The sequence below is a fragment of the Gymnogyps californianus genome, chromosome 6 (genome assembly GCF_018139145.2).
Source record: "Gymnogyps californianus isolate 813 chromosome 6, ASM1813914v2, whole genome shotgun sequence".
Classification (NCBI taxonomy): Eukaryota; Metazoa; Chordata; class Aves; order Accipitriformes; family Cathartidae; genus Gymnogyps; species Gymnogyps californianus.
This window is the reverse complement of record NC_059476.1, coordinates 24,523,959-24,548,105: the sequence shown is the minus strand read 5'-3', so window position 1 is coordinate 24,548,105 and position 24,147 is coordinate 24,523,959. Positions and strand designations below refer to the sequence as shown.

The following is a 24,147-nucleotide window of genomic DNA, read 5'->3' as shown; positions in this document are numbered from 1 at the left end:
AGTTGTAAGGAACCAATACTGTCCATATGCCAGCTTCACAGACCTCATACTTATCCAGAAAGGCTGTTCAGTCTAACACATATCTCTTTGAGACAAGGCAAACACTTGAAATTTACTCCCATGTCCAGATTAAAAATGGGGCAGGGGGAAAAGGGGGAGGTGTTCAAGGAGGAATCCCCAAAAATTGACTAAAATTTCTCAACTTCAGGCATTTTGCACAAGGAATATGACAGCAGCCTATTTTTTCTAGTAGCATCTAGGAGAAAAATCTCAGGTAATCTCACTTATACATTAAACTGGTCTCGTAGCTAGGCATTCATAGAACGATAAGTTTTATACTTAACTGCCCTCTGTCAAATATGATTATGTAGGGTAGCTATATATAGAAAAAAAATCCTTCTCTGAGAGGAATACGCTATATTCCAGGATTTCCTAATCATGCCAAAACTAAACTGCGAACAAATCTAAGTCTTCTGTTTGACCATTCAGGTGCAGTAAACCACCGAGCCACCTTCAAACGCCACACTCCTTTAACTTAGCTTATTGAGAGAAAGCTAATTTTGAAAGATATATTAATGCAATCATCTCTGAAGATGTTCTTCGACCTTGAAGAGATTATACAATGTGACTACATAGTGCTACAAAACTGATGCACAAGTATGTATTTCAACAGTCTCGAAAACACAAGTTTATAAGTGTATTACACAGTAGATAAAAATTAGACTTCTACATACAAACATAGGTGTGAAACATACCTTGCTCGCCCAGGCATCTTCATCCCAGGAAGTGAGTTGTAATACACGGATTATTTCATTTATCTCAGCACTCATTTTCTCTACTGTGAAATTGCGATTCTTCAAAGCCTCTTCTATTCCCTGGCTTTTAGAATTTTTTGTGGTTACAAAAATCTTCATAGCTGTGAAAATACCATAGATTAGAAAAAGGTAAATGCAAGATACGATCGATGCTCAAGATGACCTTCTACTGCATTTATACAGAGGTAGTACATTTTCTTTTGCATGGACCATTTTATCTCAAAGAGATTGTAGTTTCAATACAAGAAGCACAGTTATTTGCAATGAGTACAGAAGCAATGTCAAGGCTGTTATTTTTAATAAACATAAGACATTGGAACTCCAGTTCAAAATAGACAGCAATTCAGAGTGATATTAAAAATTAAAGCCGGAAATACCTGAAATAAGTACTGGCAATAGCTCCTTCACGGTATTCATGGAGTTTACCAGCATAACCCTATGTTCCTGATGAGTTAATTCCTGTTGTCTCTCATCAATCATTTTGGCCATCTTTGTCATTCCTAAAGAGTAAAGTTATTGAACACGGTCATAAATAAAGAAATGTAATATTAAATCTAATTTGCAACAGTTGAGCTTTCTAAACAAGAACAAAGTGTAATGAGTTATGACAACCATATTGAAGTTTAAAACTTAATTTTTGTATTAGCATCTGTTGCTTAAAAACACATTCCAGGTGCTTCAGAGAAGCCACTGATTCAAAACCTAGCCACTACGCAAAGTAGAATGGACTCCTCAAAATTCTTGATTTAAAATCCCAGCAATAAAATAGGAAAATACCTGAAAAGACTGCTTTAGGACATGAAGTCACTTTATGAACTCTGGAAGCTAATTTACGCGGGTTTTTTCCTTTTCTGTTAAGACTTGATCAAAGCCTTAAGTGTGAATGGCAGAAAAAGGAAATGTCAGGGTTTTGTTTGTTTGCCTTGAGGTTCTACCAGAGTTCAAGAATTGTATCTATTTATACTTCAGTTGTGCTAGAAATATTTCAGCGCTCTAGAAGTGTAGAAAGAATTAAATTTATTCTAGAGCGAATCTATTTTCAATAGCTAAGACTTGTGAGGTTTACCACACAGCACACGTGGAAACTTCAGACACAGCTTCATAAAAATTTAAGCTGATTTAAATTGGTGCTGTTGTGGTCCTACTCTCTCTCTCTCCCCTACAGGGGACAAAACTGGAAGAAAGCTATAGATCTTTGGCTCAATTACTTTTCTGCTGGTTAGCATCTTAGGCATCTTAATATAACAAAAAGGTTAAATGAATTTTAATGACAACTCTGAAAAGTAGTAGAATCCCCACACGGACAGCATAGAGGGGTAAGTTGTGCAGAACCACCCTTCCTTTCAAATGACAAAAGCCTAAATAGGTAATCATGTTCTCCTCTGTACTTCCAACATAAAACCTATAAGCACTTTGTTGATTTTAAGTGTACATGCTCATATTCCTGTTATTTATATAATGCTCACATTAACAGTTAAGTTCAGATGCCCCTTGATATAGCTGAAGGGAACAAGGACTACAGGCATAAAAAGTTTTGTGGGCATGGGCTGTAAGTGTTGAGCAGCATTTAGCTCAAAGACAGTGCTTCTAGAGCATGCCAGAAGCACAAGATTAGCTATTTATTCAGAACAGCATGAGTTCAGAGAAGATAATTTGCAATAAAGGTACAAGCCTACATCTCACTCTAAGAAATTAAGACACTTGCCCAACACCTATTACCTCTATCATACACACGTAACAGCAAATTATGTCTGTGAGGTTCAATGAAAAGTCCCAAATGCTTGTGACTGAGCCAAACAGAGTCAACTGAAGTTTGGGAAAACTTCCATTTTAAAGACATGGAAGACAGTGACCACAGAGAAACTGGAATTTTATATACCAAGTCAAAGAACAAGTTTCACAGAAAGAGAAGATTGCCCTTTTTGCTTCATCTTCTCCTGTTCAAAATGAGGCAAAATCTATTTAGTTTAAGGTAACTTCTCACGTTACATAAAAAAAAGTTTAGAGAACATATACCTTCATATGGAACAAAGTTTTTCATATCTAGAAACAGGGTAAAGTACACACATGTTAAATAAAAACAGGATAATCTACAAACATGCTGTGACGAGAGCTGCTAGTCATTTCATTTATGAGCTAGTTATTCTTACACTATATATGTATTCTTATTTATATATATAAAGTACTAACTAGATTCCTGCTGTTCATATAAGCATTCTTTAGTTCAGTGTAACTTTAATTCCAACATCTTCCTACATTACCACCACAACATCTAGATTTTATAGAACACTTTTGTTAAATACCTAAACTACATCATGCTTGCTGAAACTAAAGCATTTGGAGTAATAGATGACAGAGATTAATGGCAGGTTTCCTCTATAGCAGCCCAGTGCTTCACTTACCAATCACTTCCACCAGTGAAAGTGTGAGTTAACACAGTGAAGTAGTACCAAATAATGAACAAAAAGAATTTCTGTCATAGCTGGGCTTTTGTATTATACTGCAAGACAGCTATTTCTGCAACCTCATTAAGATGCTAATATATGACATGTAGCTTATACTACTCCAAGAAATTCCTACTAGGCCTAACCATCTCAGTTAGTACAGACATTTTATCAGCTTAACGGACTTTATAGCTGTGAGCACTTAATTACACAGCTTTTTCAATTTTTTCATTTTACTCTTGCTAATGCATGCTTACTTCCCTCTTATAATACAGCGGAGGAAAAGTACAGTGCATATCATCCGAGTAGTACATATCATTTACCAACATCTTGACTCTTCTGCATTCTTAAGAGAGAAAGCAAATCAGAAAATAGTCATCATTCACCCTTTAGTTTAAAACTCTTTCCAACAGACTTTCAAAGCAACTGCTTTATCATTGTCCAAACACTCGAAACTTGGGTGAGGAACGTGCTGGGGGAAAAAAAAGGTAGTGGAAAAGACAATACTTAGTATGTTTATGATAGGCTGTAGCAAATCAAACCTGGCCCTAGATTCTTTGTATATGTCACCAAATCCTCCATAGTCTCCACTACTTCCGCCACAGTCAGATATTCCAATATTCCTTTGCAGACACGGATGATTTTACGGACCTAAAAAAGGAACATTCCAACATTTATTAGATGAAGTTAAGTTACATTTGAATTAGAAATGCAAGCCTATTATTCAAACAGAATAGGTATAGCATCTGCTAACATGATGTATGGGCAATCACAAAGGTCTGGGATACTGATCAAGTTACCCACAATGCCATTACTCATTGACAAAGACAAATTGACAAAAGACAATTACAATTGACAAAGACAATATTTAATCAGCATTCCACTACTCAGAAATTCAAAATCCCACTTCCAGTGTTTTCACTTTGTATGCTAAATGAAGAATACCATTGAGAAAATAGGTTATAAGGAAGTGCCTTTAAGTGTGCTGGCATGCTTGAAGTTTTTCATTGCAATTTCATCAATAAAAAAATATTTAACTTAAATCACAAAGCAAAACCATATAGAAAGCAGAGTCCAAGCTTTCAGAGGAAATATTATTCACCATACAGCTTTACATATGGATAAAGCATTATCCAGCATTCCAGTGGGAAAGGTAGATCCAACATCTTAAGCTTTCCAGAAAAATCTGTGAAGACTGTACTTCATTTACATCTGGACATCTGCCTCAGCTTAACTTTTTCAGTTCATACTTGACTCCAAAACAGAGTTCTCTGTCAATTAATCTTCTAACCTCCTGAACCACCTTATTTCTGACAACACTACATACAATTCTCATTGAAGAATGAGTTAATTAACATTTAATTCGCATCAACCACATGCAGTGTTCAGTCCCTAGAACAGATCATAGTTTCCTCTAAAACTCATTTCAGTTTTGTCCCAATGTTAGTTTTTCTTGAAATATAGTAGGATAGAGACATGCCAACTTTTGTATTTGTGAGAAGTCAATCACTCCAGACTAATTTTTTTCTTTTGGTTAACATGCAGTTGTCAGACTAGTTCAACGAAGCACTAACTCCAGAGAAGTCAACTCATTTCCTAAACACTGGAAGCAGGGAGATTAAAAGCTATTAACTTCCTTGCAATTCTGTCCTATAACACTTCATAGTAGCTATTAAAAACCACTTAAAATAATGAGTAATCACAAGTGCCACAGAGAAATCCCATAGCATTCTCCTCATTTCAGAGAAATGTGCTAACAGTACCTTAGGCTGATTAAATAGAGACAAGGATGCCATGTTAGACTACTCAGAACAGCAGGAAGAGTAACACAAATTCAGAGATTAACAGATGGTTGCACAAGTAAAATTTAGAATTAATTTTAGCATTTCTAACAGTGTGAGCTTCATTTCCTCATAGTAGCATGATATTTGCTATTTAGAAATGAGCAAGACTGCACATTCCCAGAAAGAGGATTACAAGAGTAAGATTTGTAACAAAGAAACATTTTCAAATATAAGACACTCAAAACCTCCTTTTTAAGTTTCCTCGCAACTCTGGCTTTTTTGTCCATCTGAGGATGGAAAAACAGCACCTCTGAGCCACTTTTTGGCTTGTGCAGCAGCCAAAATGTAGCAACTGTTAGATCTATCAGAACACATCTTCTGGTTGACCAGCCAGACAGTCCAAATCTGTATTACCTCCCATGCCCCAAGGCCAATTAAATTGCCACAGCTAATGAGTCAGACAGACATGTTAGGAAGTGGCCTAGGGCTTTTCAGTGAAGGAATACAGAGAATATAAGGATCAGTAATGGGTATGGTGAAGGGAATACAGAAAAGTGTCAGGAAGATGTAAGACAGGGCCGATGGGATCTGGCCTTTTTGAGAAATAATCACAAGCAACGCCTAAACATTATGTTATACAAAGATGCTCTTAACAAAACAGAGCAAGAAGCCTAAGCTCCTTCTGACAGAAAGCAATGAAAAACAGCTTCCAATCAAGCTAAAATGATCAAAACCACATTCATCTACTCAATAGTTTAGATTAGCTAATTCAGTTAGGTGGATATTTGAATTAATAATACTATTGTGCAGATACCTATGTCAGTCATGTTGGGATTCCTACCTCTGCTTCATCAAATGTCAGAAGCAAGTCTGACGTTCCAGAAAGGATGCCTCTTGATCCATCAATTAGATAGTCACGAGCTGGTACTGAATAAGGATCTGCTTGCAGCATCTGGGCTGCCCGAACAAGTTTGGTGCAGGCATTCTCCACTCTATGGAAAGTCATCAGACAAAACTTGCTGATTAGTTTCTGTCTATATGACAACAGACTTGAGAAAATGCTGGATTTGTTTTTAACTTTACTACTTAAAGCACTACAAGCAAACTGATTGTTCTACACCTTTATAGTTTAAAAAGCAGGAGTATTTATTTTAACAAGAAAGTAACCAGCAACTGTACAACACAGTTTTTCAGAAGTCATGCAATCTTCCAGTGTAGGGAATGTTTGAAGTATCCCATGTACAGCAGTCAATACAGCGTCATTAAGGAGAGGTCCCAACATGGCAAAACAACTTTCATTCTTAATGACAAGGTCAGGGGACAAAACAATTATTCTTTTAGGACTTCACAATCAAAGTAATTGCTAACCTTTATCAGCCTTGTATTTGCATTGTCATTCAAGAAACAATTGCTATTAATAAATATTAAATGATAGCTACACATTAAGACAAGAAAACATAGTATTAAGAAAACCAAGACACTGTGCCCTGCTTGTTGAAGCTATAGTCCAGCTCTTCAGAGTGTTAACACTCACAACAGAAATAGCATTTAATAGCCACAAGATTTAGTGATAAAGTACGAACTTCAAATGCAGCTTGCAATTCCAGACTTAAAAACAGAAAGGAGGTTTTGCAAGATATTACAGTATGTAGTTACTGTAACACAGAAGGTACTACAATAAGCAAGTAAGCTCTGAAATTAGGTTCCATCAAGCCATTTAACACAACAATTTTAAAATATCAAGAACTGGAACACTGAAAAGCATTCGGTTTTGTTCTCTTGTTGTAATTACTTCATGACAGCTTAGAGAAATACAAAATTCAGACTTCACTTCCGTGTTAGCTATGCTACTCAACTGTAGTTATTGACTACACTGACTGTGACTTTCCTCCATTCTCTCCCGTTTGACAGAAATTTAAGCGTAGTCTAATACATAGGCTCTATGCAAGCGAGTGCCATGCACTCAGTCAAGTTACACGAGGTTCCAACAAACGTTAAACCCTTTTATTACAGCAATACTATCTCTTATCGCAACTTTTTCATGCTTGTAATATAACCCATTTTCTACTGACCACTTGGACACACTCTTTTATCATACTTTCAGTTAAGTACTATTGGAAAGTTACACAGTTATCCCATTCTCTCCCCTATGTTCCTTGTTAACACAAATGGCAGAACTTAATGGTTACATCTAAATTTAACTATACTAGAAATAAGATATTAATTACAGGAAAACATACTTTTTTCAGAAAGTAAAGTTCTCAGCTAATGGCTCCCTAGAGTAGATTGAATTGGGCCAGCTGACCTTATCATAACCTGTTCTTTAGTGAGACATCTGCTCAGCACATCAGATGGTGGTAACTCATAACTGAGTAAGAAAATACAGGAGGACTTCAAGGCAGAAAGTGGGAATGGTCTGCTCATTACTATGCAATGTACTTAGTTGTATTATCAAAGTCAACTGACTTCACTAAACTAGATTTCCGCGCTTGCTTTGCAGATTTATTCTTTTCAACTCTGCCAAGAAAGGGATTAAACAAATCACCTATTCAGCCAGCTCAGAGCTATACGCTCAGGAATACTTAATTTCCTACAGTTCAATTTCATGGTCATCTGTTTAATACTAATAATTATCTCAAGGCTGGCTTTTTCATTTGTAAAGAAAGGCATTAACGTAAATGTGTATTACCCCAGAAGCCACCATAATTAACAAAAATAAAGTTTCTAAAGATTCAAAGGTTTCTTTTACAGTTTTTAGAGTTGAACCTCCAAAATGTAAACTTGCATTTTACGTGTACAATATCTATTTTGTACAAACTTCCCAATGCATTTGAAAGACTTCAGGAGTGTACACTATGTACAAAAAAGCAGAGCAGTGTTTAAAAACCAGACACCCTCCATCCCCTGCAAAGCATACATGCTAGGAAATAAAAGATTAGAATTTGGGGGAAAAAGTAATTCAATTACTTTAATTAAAAAAAAACAACAAAACAAACCAAAAACCACTAAAAATATTCACTGAAATGAACTGCTTGTTCTATCACAAGAACCAAACACATTCAAAAGTTTTGAACAGAAGTTCATTGCTATGGTGAATTTTCTAATCCCTGTATTGTATCGCAACCTAAAAGACACCCAGCTTTATAAAAAATGTATATTTATTTTTGAGGCATGATTACAATAAAGCTATGTTAACACCAGCCAATTCTTTGTGGAGAAGACACAGGTCATGATATTTCCAACCATGTTACTTTTGCTAGTTAATCGGCTTCATTCCTGTTAGTGTGTTCCTTATGAAATGTGAGGAAAAAAATTTAGCTTATGCTAAACTACTATTTTAGGTTTTAGGTCTGACCTCTGCTTTTCCCAGAGATGCCTGCCCAAAGATGCCAGACAATGCCTTTGATGCTTGAATAATGCTTGTTTAAATTTCTAATCCCTTAAGTTGTAGTGAGTTTACTCACTACGGTTTAGATTACTTGCAGTTCTAGAAATATAAATTAAAAAGCAAATATTTTACATTAACATTAATTTGTTAACACAGTTACCAGCAACGCAGCTCCAGCTTGGCTACCAAAATAATGTTAATATAGAACAGCATTACTGCTTGATTTGTTAAATGAGTTTGCATGTGCAAGTTAAACAGACAAATTTTTATTCTCAGTGTAAACAAATCAGGTGTTACCCTATTCTTTGCCTAGAGATTACAGCTTTTTCCTTCTTTACAAGAGAAGCATAACAAGTAATATGAACACATTGCAAAACATCTGATGTAAATTATAATCAGCAGGGAGGATGATGCATAAGACAATTAAGATAAAGAATACAGCATTTTTTAACTCTAGGTCAATAGTTCCAATGTGGTTTATGTCAGTAGCAAGCAAAGGGATGCATGATGCACAAATGATTTTGCTGCAAAATCACACTCCTACCAAAAAACTTTAGATTACCATCATATATATTCATTATGAACCCTCAATGCCAGTTTCAGGCAAGCCAAAACCCAAGTCTTTGAAAAGAATAAACAGATCTTCTCCCTCATCCTCCATGAGGGGTTCCCTCAAGACTGGTGGTCCTTTTGAATGGAGGAAATATGGACAGGGAATGCGGTGCTAGCGCGTGCACACTGCTCCTTACCCCATCATCCATGTGCCAGTACAAGTTCTGCTGGAGCACTCCCTTAAAGAGGAATGCCAATTCCTGAACTAACACTTTAGAAACAAAAAACCCTCCTCTCAGGAAAGAAGAAAACAGCCCTTATCTGTTTCACCTCCTGCATCCAAATCCTGCCCTTTAACGCAGGAAAAGGTAAGACTCCCTTGGCAGCTCACCTGTGAGTGTCACTTGTCCCTACAACACAGATATCAGTGACAATACACTCCATAGTGTTAACAAGGAACTGTTAACATGTACTAGTTCATTCTGATATAAACTCTGTATTAACAAAAAAACAACAAATGCAATACATTGTCATTCATAAAGGCCATTGAACATTCCTAACTCATGTTACTGCATCTACGATAGCAAGTACATACTATGTGAAGTAGGTTTCATTACTGTGACAGATAGCTTTGTTTCCCATTTTTCATTATATCACAATTCAAGCAGTCATGAATTGCTGCAGAAAAAGTTCTGGCACCCAGCATAAAGTGGTACTATTCAGCAGTGTTTGTTTCACATTTCTACAGTAATTTAACTATTTAAGTCTCCACAATCTGCTAAGTGTTGATCAAAGGCTGGTTACAGCATAGCAATTAAGAAGATCTCTTTTCCTTAATCCCTTACTTGTCTAGGTGAACAAGAAGCTGGAAATTAACTAAAAACTCTACACATCCTAGAAAATGAGCACAATCAAAATTAAATGTTTGTATACAACTCATCAAGAAGCAAGAAAAAAGTTTTGGTCTCATTTCAATACATAAACACTCCCCTCAAAAAAAATTTTAAAAAATCAAAACCCTCTACACCCAAACAAGATCACACACCAGGAACACAGCATAATAAATACTGTAGTGGATTGTATCAAAGGCCCATTTAGCTCAGTATCCTGTCTCCAAAAGTAGCTGCAAGTAGATGCCTAAGGAAGGTTAAGAACAGGATAAGCATTTATCATACTTCCTCTGGGCGCTCTCCCATCCTCCAACTATTTTCAGTTCTTGGGATTTCCTGCAGTTTGTCTATTTGATAACCCACAATGGATTCCTCTAAGTACTTATCTATTAACCTCCAAACCTATACAAAGAATTTTAACAGTATATGACTTGCTATACAAAGAAGCTCTCCCTATTGTTGGTTTATAAACTACTAGGGTAAAGCAATGCCCCTATCAAGTTCTTGCACAGGAAGAGTACAAGTTTCCATCTTCTCCATGCAACTCGTACTTCCTTAGACCTTTGTCAGGGCCTCAATGCCCTCTGTCACCTTTCCCAGGCTGAAGAGTTCCAGCCTACTTAGCCTTGCCTTATACAGAAGCAATTCCGTATGTTTGTTCTCAAAGTCGTTCTATGAGCTTTTTCCAGTTCTACTACAGCCTTTCTAAAATTTAGGGACCACAAGTGCCTACAGTACTCAACATGTGGGAGAAAAATATACAGTGACATTTTGGTCTCTTGTTCTTTGCTGATAAACCTAACATTTGGTTTACTTTTCAACCACTACCGAGCATATAATGGATGCTCTCACCAATGTACTGCAGCTCCAAGACCTTGCTCGCTATTGGTAATGGTCAGTTCAGAGTCAATCATCCTATCTGACACGAGACCTGCTGCTCTCCCACGTGCGCGTCATTTCAGATCTTTCAAAATAATTTCATCCACACTTAATATCAAGTCACTCAGTTTAATAAGGTCCTGTTGTAACTTCCCAGAGTCATCCATTAATCTCACTACCCTGTGTAAGACTTTGGGTCATCAGCAAGTACTTTTACCTCACAGCTCATCCTGGTTTCCAGGGCACTTGTTAACATGGTGAAAAGCACAATCCCAGCAGAGATCTTACAGCCCTACTGACTACCTCCTAGCATTGTCAGGGTTAACCATGTAATTTTTCCTTTCACTTTGAATTTTCTCTTTTCCATACAAGAACTTTTCTTATTACCCTGTGGCTACTTCGTTTTCTTAAAAGCCTTCAGACTTTGCCAAAAAGTTTTGAAATCGGTGTATACTGTATCACCTGGTATGGTGGGTTGACCCTGGCTGGACACCAGGTGCCCACCAAAGCCGCTCTATCACTCCCTCTCCTAAGCTGGACAGGGGAGAGAAAATAAAATGAAAGACTCATGGGTTGAGATAAGGACAGGGAGGTCACTCAGCAGTTACCATCACAGGCAAAACAGACTCGACTTGGGGGGAAAAATTAATTTAATTAATCACCAGCCAAATCAGAGTAGGATAATGAGAAATAAAACCAAATCTTAAAAACACCTTCCTCCAACCCCTCCCTTCTTCGCAGGCTTAACTTTACTCCCAATTTTCTCTACCTCCTCCCCCCCGAGCGGCACACGGGGATGGGGAATGGGGGTTGCGGTCAGTTCATCACACATTATTTCTGCCGCTCCTTCCTCCTCAGGGGGAGGACTCCTCACACTCTTCCCCTGCTCCAGCATGAGGTCCCTCCCACAGGAGACAGTCTTCCATGAACTTCTCCAACCTGAGTCCTTCCCACGGGCTACAGTTCTTCACAAACTGCTCCAGCATGGGTCCCTTCCACGGGGTGCAGTCCTTCAGGAACAGACTGCTCCAGCGTGGGTCCCCCGCGGGGTCACACGTCCTGCCAGCAAACCTGCTCCAGCATGGGCTCCTCTCTCTCCATGGGTCCACAGGTCCTGCCAGGAGCCTGCTCCAGCGTGGGCTTCCCACGGGGTCACAGCATCCTTTGGGCATCCACCTGCTCCAGCATGGGGTCCTCCACAGGCTGCAGGTGGATATCTGCTCCACCATGGACCTCCATGGGCTGCAGGGGGACAGCCTGCCTCACCATGGTCTTCACCACAGGCTGCAGGGGAATCTCTGCTCCGGTGCCTGGAGCACCTCCTCCCCCTCCTTCTTCACTGACCTTGGTGTATGCAAAGTTGTGTCTCTCACATATTCTCACTCCTCTCTCTGGCTGCAGTTACTGCTGTGCAGTAACTTTTTCCCTTTCTTAAATACGCTGTCACAGAGGTGCTGCTACCTCCACTGATGGGCTCGGCCTTGGCCAGCAGCAGGTCCATCTTGGAGCCGGCTGGCATTGGCTCTATCGGACATAGGGGAAGCTTCTAGCAGCTTCTCACAGAAGCCACCCCTGTAGCCCCCCCACTACCAAAACCTTGCCACACAAACCCAATACACCTGGATTACCCTTATCCCTGTTTGTGATATTTCTAAGAACACCAACAGATTTATAAGGCAGAATTTCCCTCCACAGAAACACTGTCAATTCACCCAAAGCAAATCATATGTATTTGGGATCTGTTAATTCTCTTCTCTAGTATAGAATTTCTAGTCATTTGCTCCAAAGGTATGTCAGGCCTATAGACCTCCTGTTCCCCAGACTCCCCTAGAGAGTTTCTCAGTCAGTAGCATCACCTTGATTGACATACGAGGTGGCCTCAAGTGAGAGACTGTACTTCATTAATAATTCAGCTATTTCATTCTTGAACTCTTATGCTAATACCACCTGGTCCTAGGCATTTTTTTTATTATTCATTTTGCCAACCTACAACGCAACAAACTAAATCCTTTTTCACTGCCTAACAAATTTTCTCTTTAAACATCATCTCTGTTCTCCATTTTAGTATTTTCTTAGTTGCCTCAATGTTTTCTTGTTTTAACTATCTGCCTGTTTTGTGTTTGGGAATACAGTAAAATATTCAGCCACTCTGTACACATTGGACAACGCTAATAGAGAGGTCACTACATTCAGTAGGTTGTAGGGCAGTCACTTCAGTGAAAGTTTGTCAGTTGGCAAGAAGCAGCTTGGCAGTTCCACAACAAGAAGTGATGTATGATTTTTAAGACTTAAGGCAGCAGCAGGAGAAAGTCAGTTGTCCTTGATACCGAGCCATGGAATTAAGAGTGTCAGTCACCACTCTTCAAACATTTTAGATTTCCAGGCAGTTATATCATGCATCAGCTACCTATACTGACAAATTCACACTTTTCCACCAACCAAATTAATAGAAAAGATTGAGAACACCACATTATCTCTGACACTGTTAAGCAAAACTACAACAGCACATAGGTAAGCACCATTGTTACTCTGGGTTTTTTTTTTTTTTTCTTATTTTTAAAGGAAGAAATACCCTAGATATGTAACCATATATACAGAACGTAACAGGAAAAGTCACTGCTGGCAGAAAGGTCGTTCCTGACGAAGGTCAGCCTCAAGACCCCAAAGAGCTATTCAAACATAAGAGTATTTTCTAATCCGTACAGCAGAAATGAGTAACAATGATCTATCATTGGAACAAGTTTCCTGTACCTACAATAGAAGATTTACAATAAAATGAGTTTACTTGATGAACGCTGGTGGCATATCCCTTTTCAAGATCTGGTCTTCTGTTGTCTGCACAGTCTCTTTTCCAACCTGCAAGAGAAAGAAGTCATACTTAAGATTCAGAATTTCACTGTAAAGCCTAGATGAAAATAAATAGCAAAATAGCAACAAAAAATTGATTTGTGCTAATGATAAATCCTTTCACTAGGGTTGCTGTATCTATTTTTGAGACCACTGTATACCGTGATTAGCCTAATGCTTTAGAAATCATATGTTGTTTCCTGCCAACATCTCTACTAAATTAACTGGGAGGGACACACTTTCCCTCTTCCCGCTTTCCATAGAAATAATACTATTTGTTTGCCGCACTTAGTTGTAAAAACTTAATCACTGTGAACTCTGTGGGCTTCCCTCCCTCCTTATCCCCACAAGTCAGAAATCAAGTTAAAAAAAGTTACCCCCATTTTGCTATTCAACCTAGCCTATTAGAAAAATATAGTTAATTACTGAGAACAGACCCCACATCCACACCATCCTTTAGGCAAAAATAATTATGCAGAAGCTAATAAAGAAAGAGAGAGAGTAAGATCTGGAGTTTTCTATACGCTAGCTCTTGTATTATACAATAGAAGTCTTTATAATTGGTAGCTGGCTCTCTGAACTGTGAGATCACCAACTTGACAAAATATTTCCAGCTCCTTTGTTCACTGTATTTTCCAGCTGAATAAGCTATTCAGAAAGGCATCACAAAGCATAAGGTCTTTAACCCAGACACTACTAGTTTGTGTTAAGAGCTGCCAGGCCTGCTCAAGCTAGACAAGATAGCCCTGAAAATCCCTGATCAGCTGGTGTTTAAAGATCTGCTGGTTTTTGACAGAAGTTATAGTGTGCCAGTATGCACAGCACTTGCCAATTCTAATGCTGTACAGCCTTCCAGGAGCACTATTTCCTTGCAAATTTAGGCTGCTTGCCAAAAACTGTGTCTCCCTAGTCTGGTCCTTTTCACAGGGGCTTTACGGACATACGTTGGCCCTAGTATTTTGTTTGGTTCAAACACAGAGTCAGCCTAGCCTACTTTTTTTTTTTTAATCTATTAGCACTAGACTCACAAGTAGCCACATAGATATTTATAAGTAATGAAGGGAAGAGCAGAGAGGAGGTTAAATGTCTTCAATTTTATGATAGGTTTCTGCCTCTTATGTTCATCGTAGGCTCACTAACAGCCATGCTCCCTCCTAGTGCACAGCACTGCAGTGTTGCTTTGACTCCTACTTCATGGCAATGCCTCAGGAGCACAATTATAAGTGTATCTCATGTCCCACTTCTTGGGACAGGATTACACGACCCACCAGAGAGTATGCCTGCTTTGTTCTGATTATTTCCATTGCACTCATGAAACACATTATAGTTCTCACATGTTTGTATGCACACGTGCATGATAAAGATGACACAGAAAAGGAGTAACTTGCATAAACTTTGGATTACACATTGTTCAGACAGAAGGCTGTCACCAGGTGAAAATGAAGAGTAATACTTTATTTCCAAAGAACCATGCCTTCAAGATTTCTCTTGCAGCTGTACCAATCTGCATATAGTTCAGTATATTTAACAAATATTTCTGAGGATATACAGTTTTTAAAGAATGCATGAAAAATAAAGTTTACGATGGGGGGGCTTCAATTTGAAGGTCAGTCTAACAATCATTATTAGTATTTTATATTGAACAGTCTCGCAGGAGCAACCAAGAAACAACTTCTGCTCAAGTTACAATACACTTGATGCTTGATGTAAGTTACTTCTAGTTTTCTTATACCATACAAAAAGCATTTCTTCATTCAGTCTGGAAAGCATAAGTCTCTTCTGTAAGAGGATATATCTAGGTTCACTAGTCAAAGAAGCATTATCAGCTAATTATAGATAGATATATACACACTTAATATGTTTATACATACACATATATATGGACATTCTTTGCTATGGCTAGCTAGGATCTTTTGTCTTCAAATGAAAGTAACATATAGGATATGAGTCAACTCCCATTTTCATTGTGTGGGGAGTTTTCACCTCAAAACTGTCCTAAACTCCAAAAGACATTTCTCTCCCAAGTCCATCACAAAGCAGAAATACTTATTCCTCCAATATCCTCAGCACTATATAGCACACAGACAGGACAAGATTTCAGGCAGTTCCCATGAGGCCTCAATTAAAGAGGTCCCCTACCTTTTAGAAGTGACGTTTTACTGTATTTTCAGCACCGATACAGCACATACCCACTGAATCTGCTTAAATATAAAACCTTGTAGCTCAAAGGAAAGCATTTCATATTTACATAGCTATTGATTAACCTTTCCAGAAGTTGCTCTCAGCATTTGTAGCCAAGGTGGAGAGATGGCATGTAAAGAACAAACGTACTCCACGTACCATTTAACAGGCAAAGTCTCAAAACATGAAGCCACATTCATGACTAAAAATACACATCCCCGAAAGAGTTTTGTGGGTTTTCCTTTTTAGCTTTGTGGTTAGGGGGATTTTTTTGTTTTATCTCTTTTTGTTTTAATAAGATCCGGCTTCTTCAGACTGAATTTTACATGGCCTAAGCAATTTTCAGACACACTGCAGTGTAATACAAGGTAGAGATTCACTCAACTCTACCTTCTCCATACTCCACTATCAAGTGAATGAAGATTTTTTTTTTTCCCCTTAAGATGTAATATCTACACATTCCCTATTTCAGACAGAAGGCTTGTCGAGCTTCATGCTAATACAGGTTTCCCAGATAATTGTTCTGCATTTTATTTCTATCCAACAGTATACATGTGGAAAAAACAGGATTCCTACCTGGGTTTCAGATATTCTTACCTCCTAAGAAAAATCTTTCCCTAAGTGAGAACCAAAAGTCTCCATAGAGTAGAAGCTTCTGCTTTTAAGTAATACTGAAGTGGCCATTACTCATGATTCCAAAGAAACTGCACCGGTTAACACAGTAAAGAGACCATAACTTCTTGAACACTGTACCTGCCCAGAGCAGCACAGAGGTAAAGGAAGCTCTGAAGCAGAACTTACTAAGACAGTTTCATATTTACAACTTCTACCCATCCATATTAATTTCCATACTCTTTGGGACATAGAGGCAAATCAGTTTAATAAAGAATGAGCTGTTTCCCTGCTACTCAACAACAGGCACACAAGTCTAGAAATTTAAAGGAAATGGGACACACACAAGTCAGAGGGCATACATGGCCACTGAAAAGCCTTCCAGGAATGCAGCTAGAAGAACTAGGGGGAGACTGAGATTTCCTGCTGCTTTTGGCTTTTAACCTTGCTTGTAGGTCTTACACACTCTTATCTGCCACTGATGAGTAGAAGATCAGTATGTTTTAAGCTTCCTGCTGGGGAGTATTTTCTCCATGGAAAAGCAAGAGGAAAACTTTCTGATCAGGCTGAGGTTTTTCTGTATAACCAGTTTTGCAGCTTTTTGTCATGTCTGCTTCTACTGCACGAAAGACAAGACATATGCACCCCACAAGGTCCCTTTCCCCATCTTCTTAGCCTGCTGGATATAGCAAAGAACAGCTGTTCAGTGAGAAGGGGAAATAGTTTCAGCCTCTAATTCTCTAAGAGTTTGTTTAAACAAAGACACCACAAACACCCAGTAATATCTAGATCTCTTAACTTCTAGAACTTTGAAAGTACAAACTGCATGTATCATTGTCCTGGTTTCAGCTGGGACAGAGTTAACTCTGTTCTTAGTAGCTGGTACAGTGCTGTGTTTTGGATTTAGTGTGAGAATAATGTTGATAGCAACAACTAAAACATCAGTGTGTTAAGTAGCACTTATCTTAAGCCAAGGATTTTTTTTCCATGCTCTGCCAGCAAGCAGGTGTGCAAGAAGCTGGGAGGGAGCAGAGCCAGGGCAGCTGACCCGAACTAGCCAAAGGGCTACGCCATACCATAGAACATCATGCTCAGTATATAAACTGGGGGGAGTTGGCCAGGAGGGGCGGATCGCTGCTCTGGCATGGGTCAGTGAGTGGTGAGCATTTGCATTGTGCATCACTTGTCTTTTCTTTGGTGTTATTTCTTTTGTTATACTCCTTTTCATTACAATTACCATTATTCTTAGTTAGTAGTGTATTTTATTTTACTTTAGTTATTAAGCTGTTCTTATCTCAACCCACGAGTTTTACCTTTTTTTCCTCCCCATCCCACTGGGAGGGAGGAGAGGGAGGCAGCTGTGTGGTGCTTAGTTGCTGGCTGGGGTTAAACCACAACAATCATATAGAATAAAACACACAAATATTTCAGATTAGAGTCCTAAGTTTATTGTTTGGGGGTGGTTTTGTTTTTGTTAAACAAAGATTCTTCTGAATGCCTGTATCAACAATACCAATTTGACAATTTGCCAAATGCTGGAAGTGAAGTTTTCCTTGCAGCTTATAGAATTTCCCCAGTTAAAAAGACAGACGACCTTAGAAGAATTAGTTCTTGCAGTGTTCCAGAAGCTAATCTAAAACACCTGCCATTTTAGCAAGGAGCCTAGAAATATTCCTGCATCATCATCCAGTGAACACATACAGCCCTGGCTGTAACACTAACAGAACCCCATGTTTCTCCCAAGAAATAAGCTACAGTATGAGTTTTGCTTTACAAATCCAAGTACCAAAGTGATCTAGTCTGTACGCTGTAAAAGCAACTTTACCAAAAGCCATCTCACATTAAAATCCAGTTGGTGGTTTATGCATTCTTGCATGTTTTGCAAGCTTCCAGGAAGAATAGTGACATGACAATGGCAGTGTTAAATCTCACATTGAAAGTGTTATACATCAGTGCAGTTCCATGAAGCTCTCTGCAACTTTTCTCAATTTCTTTAGATGTCTGTCCTGAAAAAATAAACTTAAGTATTTGTTAATAACTCTACAATGACAGCAGTTTCTACATTGTGTATCCATGTCTAGAATCCATCTCAAAACATAGTTGCCAGTCCTTTCCCCCCACCCCACTTTTTAAGAAAGCAAAACTGGCGTAGACTTCAAGACTATGAACAATCCACCAAGCAGAGCTAGAAGCAAGCCAAAGTTACAACAAGTTTATGCCTCATCTTTGCTGGCATAGATGATGTACATTTCAGTCCAGACTAAAAAAATACAACATGGGCAGACAGAATTAAATCTTCATGAAAGTATTTTGAATTCAGGTTACGTACTGAGGGGTCTTACTCACACATGGCAATATAAGGAAAATGATGACTGAAATTAATGGTATCCAGTTGTGTATCCTATACCTTTCACAGGGTTCACCCCTCCCCACAAGGCTTGTCCATTGAAGGCCTAGAAAGCAGGTCCCTTATCTCAAACTGAGTTCACAGACAGTTTGTCTCAGTGGGTTCAAAAGTGGCAAGGGCTCAATAACTACTTCACAATTGTTCAGTTTTCCCTTTGTGAAACCAGTCATTGGAGCCAAATTACACAGAAAGCTTTTGGGAAGGAGCTCTGGCAGCAAAAGAGAAGCAAAACAGGACTTAGCTGTTCACCTTCATTGTTCACAGTCAGTATTTTCATTGCAACCTGTGTTCTGTCTTTATTTACAGTATCAAGTAGATCCTGTTGTTGGTATTTCAAGCTATTTCCCTCAGCTCTTTTAGAAATACAGCTGTTGGAGTGAATGCAGTTATCATGGCCTGACCCTTAGCTGCCATAATCCAGGTGGTAAATGTTAGCAAAACAGAATTGCCTACATCCTGGCATAGCAGCAAAGCATAAAGCTTTGCCAGATGCAAGTCAAACAGCTTTGGGGTACATCATGAAATTTCTTGGTCCCATCTAAATTTCACAAGCCACTCACAAAGTGAGTCTAACACTGGTTTAAGAAGCTTTAAGTTTTTCTACTTCTCTGTAGGGGAATAGGCCAATGCAATTAGACTGAAAAAATAAGTCCAGAGAAATATACAGCTGCATTCTCTTCCTGCTTCTAGTTTACACCAAATGAACAATGCCATATACTACCAGTGACATCAGTCAACAAGACCACTTTTTCTTCAAGCCAGGCATGAACCTAAGGAGACTGCTGAATCAGAGCCTACCCACCTTGCCTGTCAGCTAATATGGAAGCTGTATACTGGCCTCTGGTTTTTTCATTATTACCCTGGAGACTGCATTCCAGGCATAACAAGGTACAATTTCAAAGTCGCCTGGCAATATGTCAAGTAAATTAGAACACTCCAGCCATCTGGTCCCTAATAGCAGCAAACTGATCTACCTGTCTACACTGGCAATTAAGACAAATTCAATTGGCTTCAGGCTAAGGAAATCCTGCTGTTCAAGTAAAATATATAATTATGAAACAAGAACCATATGGAAACTAGAAAGTGACATCATTTGGGTACCAAAAGACTTTTATTCATGCTGCTAATGTCTACTAACTCTGTTACCAGTACAAAGCTGAGGCTCGGATGGTTTAGCTAATTATAGGATGCACAACTTAAAGGAAACAAAAGCACATACTGATTATGTGAGACTTTTTACAGAACTATTATAATCTGGAAATTAGTTCTTCTATCAAGAGAAGAGTTTCTTCTTCTAAACCAGTACCTCCGAGTTAAAACTACTTTGATACATTATAAGTCCACTTCAGTCAAATAACATAAGTCAGCTTTGACCTTTGAGCCTATACAAAACTCACCTGGAAAAGTAAGATACAGCAATTGCCCTCTACAAATAAGACTAACAGCTGCAACTAGCTACTTATACTTTACAAGGAAGTCTAAGGAAAGTGCCTCATACCAAACAGCATGCAGACTCCAAAAGCTCTTCCCATTCATTTCCATGTACCTAGACCTGTGAATCACCACTAAGTTTCAGAGCACTTCAACATAAATCCTGCTGCTGATGTATACACAGATTAGTACTGTACTAAAAGATAACACGTGATATAGAGCTAAATTCTCTCATTATTCAGATGCTTGTCTGAAAAGCAAGCAACCAAACACCATGATGCTACTGGTAGGTTTGCATCATCTTTGACAATCTGCTAATATCTGCATCTTGGAGAGAATTTTGATTGATGAGGATCTCCCCCACACCCCAGTAATTGAGATGCATGCTGTCCCCCCAGCCTTCCAAGTGTTAAGTCAAATATCTAGAAAGTTTAGTTAAGATTAAGGCTTTTTGGCTCTGTTGGTAACAAAGTAATAATAAAAAGCCTCACCATAGGAAGTTCATAGATCATATCAAGTGGAAGAAACATTTCTTTCCAGATACAGCAGATTAGCCTGTGAGATTCTGTGTTTCCAATATAGATAAATATTGTACTGCACAGACAGTCTCTAAACCAACCCAAGCTATAGCTTCACATCAGCAGTAACAGACTTTCTGCCCAGGCTGGTTTTTCCTTCATCAGAAGGACAAACTAAGTTAGGGGTGGTCTCTGTAACAATATTAAGTTAGTATTTCACTTATCCATGTGTTGGCACAGAAAATATTCAAGGAGCTGAAGAAAAGACAAATTAATATGTATTCTGTTACTTCTTGAGCAAGTTTCAGATGCAGAACAGTAGAGAAGTTTCTTCCTCTCAAGTTTAAGATGTCTGACTAAATCAGGTGCAAGGCAGTCGTCCACTATAAATACCTTAATTTCACTTTGATATTTAGTTAACTACTAAATTTGTTGCTACTTTTTATAACGCATTTTTGAAAAGACTGCTAATTTGACAAGTATTGTTAATTACATGAGGCATTTTAATATACCACAACTGAAAACGTAGGTTGGCTACCAGGCACTGATTTTAGGATCTTGTATTTGTTATATGCAAACTTGTACTGACTTCTGAATACCAGACTGTTCAACACTGATTTTCCCTCTTCCACAGAAAGAAAGGGCAGCACTGCTTCCTTTATGAGCTCCCTCCTAGAGCATCAGCTGTTCCAGAGTAACAGAATTTTTTTTCTAAGTTCAAGACAGCAACAGTTTCCTGCAGGAAGACAAGATTTATAAGCATGAGAAAGAAAAAGCAGTTTTGAACACCTCTCATAGCAGGGGGAGAAAGAATACCAATCATCACTGATTTTAAGACACAACAAATCAGAATAAAGACTCACTTTTAGCATCTGATAGGGGCAATGCATTTATCAATAGACAAACGGAAGAATACTCACCACCCCACCATTTACATGACATTGCTTTTTAGCATGTTCTAACTGTAACTATTTTGCCAAAGCCACTGTCACGAGACTACCCTTCATTCTAAGCAATTCTGAAATTCTTACGACAATTCCCCCCACCTCTTCCCATGACACTGTTCCAAGTTACTGAACTTGTTCTCATCTGCCTGTCATCTGTGCTGGCTTATTTATCTGCAGCCTTGTCAAGCAAGTATCTGTTTCCATTACCTTGATGGGTTACAAAAACTAAATGGGTTTAGTGCTAAATAATGTACTGAGGCAGAGAAGGAATACATAAGAGATGCTACCTTAATCTATTTACTTAAGTCAACCTGCAAATGCAGGAACTAGACTAAGTTCTGTCCCTCGTTGACTTTGTTTAATCCTAGTGTTTCCCTCAAGGGAAACACTCATCTAAAATTACCTTTATCGATAAAGTAATATTTTTCACTGAGTTTTTAATACTATATTAAAAATATCTTCATGTGCTCACTAATATATGGTTGAAGCAACAGAAGCTTGCAGCATTCATCTTTTGGCATAAGCCCTGCCACAGTAAGTGTTTCTTCACCAGCAAACTATGTACTAACATGGTATTTTATAGTGATTAACCACCTTCTGTAGCATATTGGACAATTTGTCTTTCATAAGAGTCTCATTTTACTTGACTAACAGTTAATTCAAGTGTACAGTAAGTTAATGGTGTAAATCATTGCTCACATGTTAAATGATGTTTTAATTAGCTACAACAATATCTAGTTACATTAAATAGAATAAGGACTAGAAATGGTGGGCTGTTTTCCAAGGGATAGTGCTCATTTACAGCACCATTAAAAACTTAAGTGTGTCAGAAACTTGATATTATGTGATTATTTTCCAGCTTGATTTTGCCTTCAATGCTCGTGACCACTTATACCAGCTCTGCAAGTAATTCAGCATGTAGAAGACGACCCACTTATGTGCAGAGCCATCATGAAGAATCTGCAAACTATTACAAAGCAGCCACTCAGTATAACTAGCTGATAGAGGATATTAAAAATCAAACAAAGAAATGTCTGATCTGGCATTAGTTCTGAGTTAGACGAAGACTTACTTAGCTGTTAAAATTAGTTTTTAATAAAACTTAAGCTTACTACGTGGTCAAGTAACAAACTACTTTTCACATCCAAAAAAGCTTTAAACAACTACTTTCAATAGCATTTGCTATTTATTTCTTGACTCACACTGAAAAAGAAAATTATTCTTTGAAGAGATTAAGTGTTTTTCATGGTAAAGGCTAATAAACTATGGCATAGCAGCAGATGTTACCAATGTAGTCAGAATCTTCTACTACAGGATGACATAACCAGTAAGAGTAATCTAATTCCTAGTTGTCAGTGATTCCTTTGAGAGTTTTTATCATTTAATTCATTCTACAGATCTAATTTCTCACTCAGAACAATTGTCTTCCATGCCATCTAGAGCAGAATCTACTCTTAGCCACTTTTACAGTCTACATTCAGTCATTAAAACCTATTTCCACCCAAAAGAGTGCTGGAGCCAGCCTACTTCTAAAACAGTGCTTTGGACTAACATTAATATACATTACACTATACTTCTCCATGTTCACCCAATTAAAGCATTATGAAAGCCTTACTCATTACTCTTGCAGTCCCTACTGGAAACCTTAGTTCACATAATATTGAAATCTGTAGAACTTTTCTTTGTATCAATGGATTTGTTTGGCCCCATTACTGTAGGCAGTAGCATCTGAACATGCCTGATGGGATGGACAGACTTTCTCAGTGTAGCTCTGTAACGTGAAGTTACTACTATCCTCAATTGAAACAAAGGGGGGAAACTAGGTTGTGCAAGCAACTTGAAGGTTACAGTCCTGTACATACAAATATCTAGGCTAAAACCACTTATTTTGTTAAGTTCCCATGATGGGCAAAGCTGGCCAAAGCCTGGTTTCAACTCTTGCCTACAAAAGGAATAATCCCAGTCACTATTAGTCTGAAGTTGTAGAGAACTAAAGCCCCTATAAACTTGTCTTAAATTAATCTTGAAATTTGACACTGAATCATAAAGAGACATCAGAAACTTCAACTTCTTTAAAACAACAGAGTTTCACTGTAATTTGTTAGCATTTTAGAGCTCCATTGTGCCAGGCACTGTACAGATACAGATTATCCAGTTCACATGTAACAGCAGACCATTGCTCTGTCACATTAGAAGAATGTTGACAAATCAACTCTGCATTAGAAAAAGGATATTAAAGTGCCACCAACACTTGACAGTATATAATTGCTACCACTTTGCGAAGTTATAGGTACCATTTCTAACTGTTAAAATCCTTTTAGAAGTTTAATAGAAATTAATGAAAAATCCTTTAAATCTTTGTAAGGTAAACATTTAGAGACAAAGTTCCTTTATCGGCTACAAGACTGTGGTTGAAAAGAGAAACAGCAGTATTGCTGCAAATCTGACTAAA

General features: G+C 38.2%; 1 protein-coding gene across 2 annotated transcripts in view; it reads right to left on the bottom strand.

Annotated features, from left to right (window-relative positions):
• The window catches only part of VCL (vinculin), a 65,907-nt gene that overhangs the window by 28,913 nt on the left and 12,847 nt on the right, over window positions 1-24,147 (bottom strand). For both annotated transcript variants that reach the window (XM_050899445.1, XM_050899446.1), the window contains exons 2-6: window positions 13,538-13,608; window positions 5,885-6,035; window positions 3,802-3,910; window positions 1,193-1,315; window positions 756-916 (exon numbers count right to left, since the gene is read on the bottom strand). In XM_050899445.1, coding sequence (XP_050755402.1) covers window positions 756-916; window positions 1,193-1,315; window positions 3,802-3,910; window positions 5,885-6,035; window positions 13,538-13,608 — 615 coding nt within the window. The remainder of the gene's footprint in view (window positions 1-755; window positions 917-1,192; window positions 1,316-3,801; window positions 3,911-5,884; window positions 6,036-13,537; window positions 13,609-24,147) is intronic.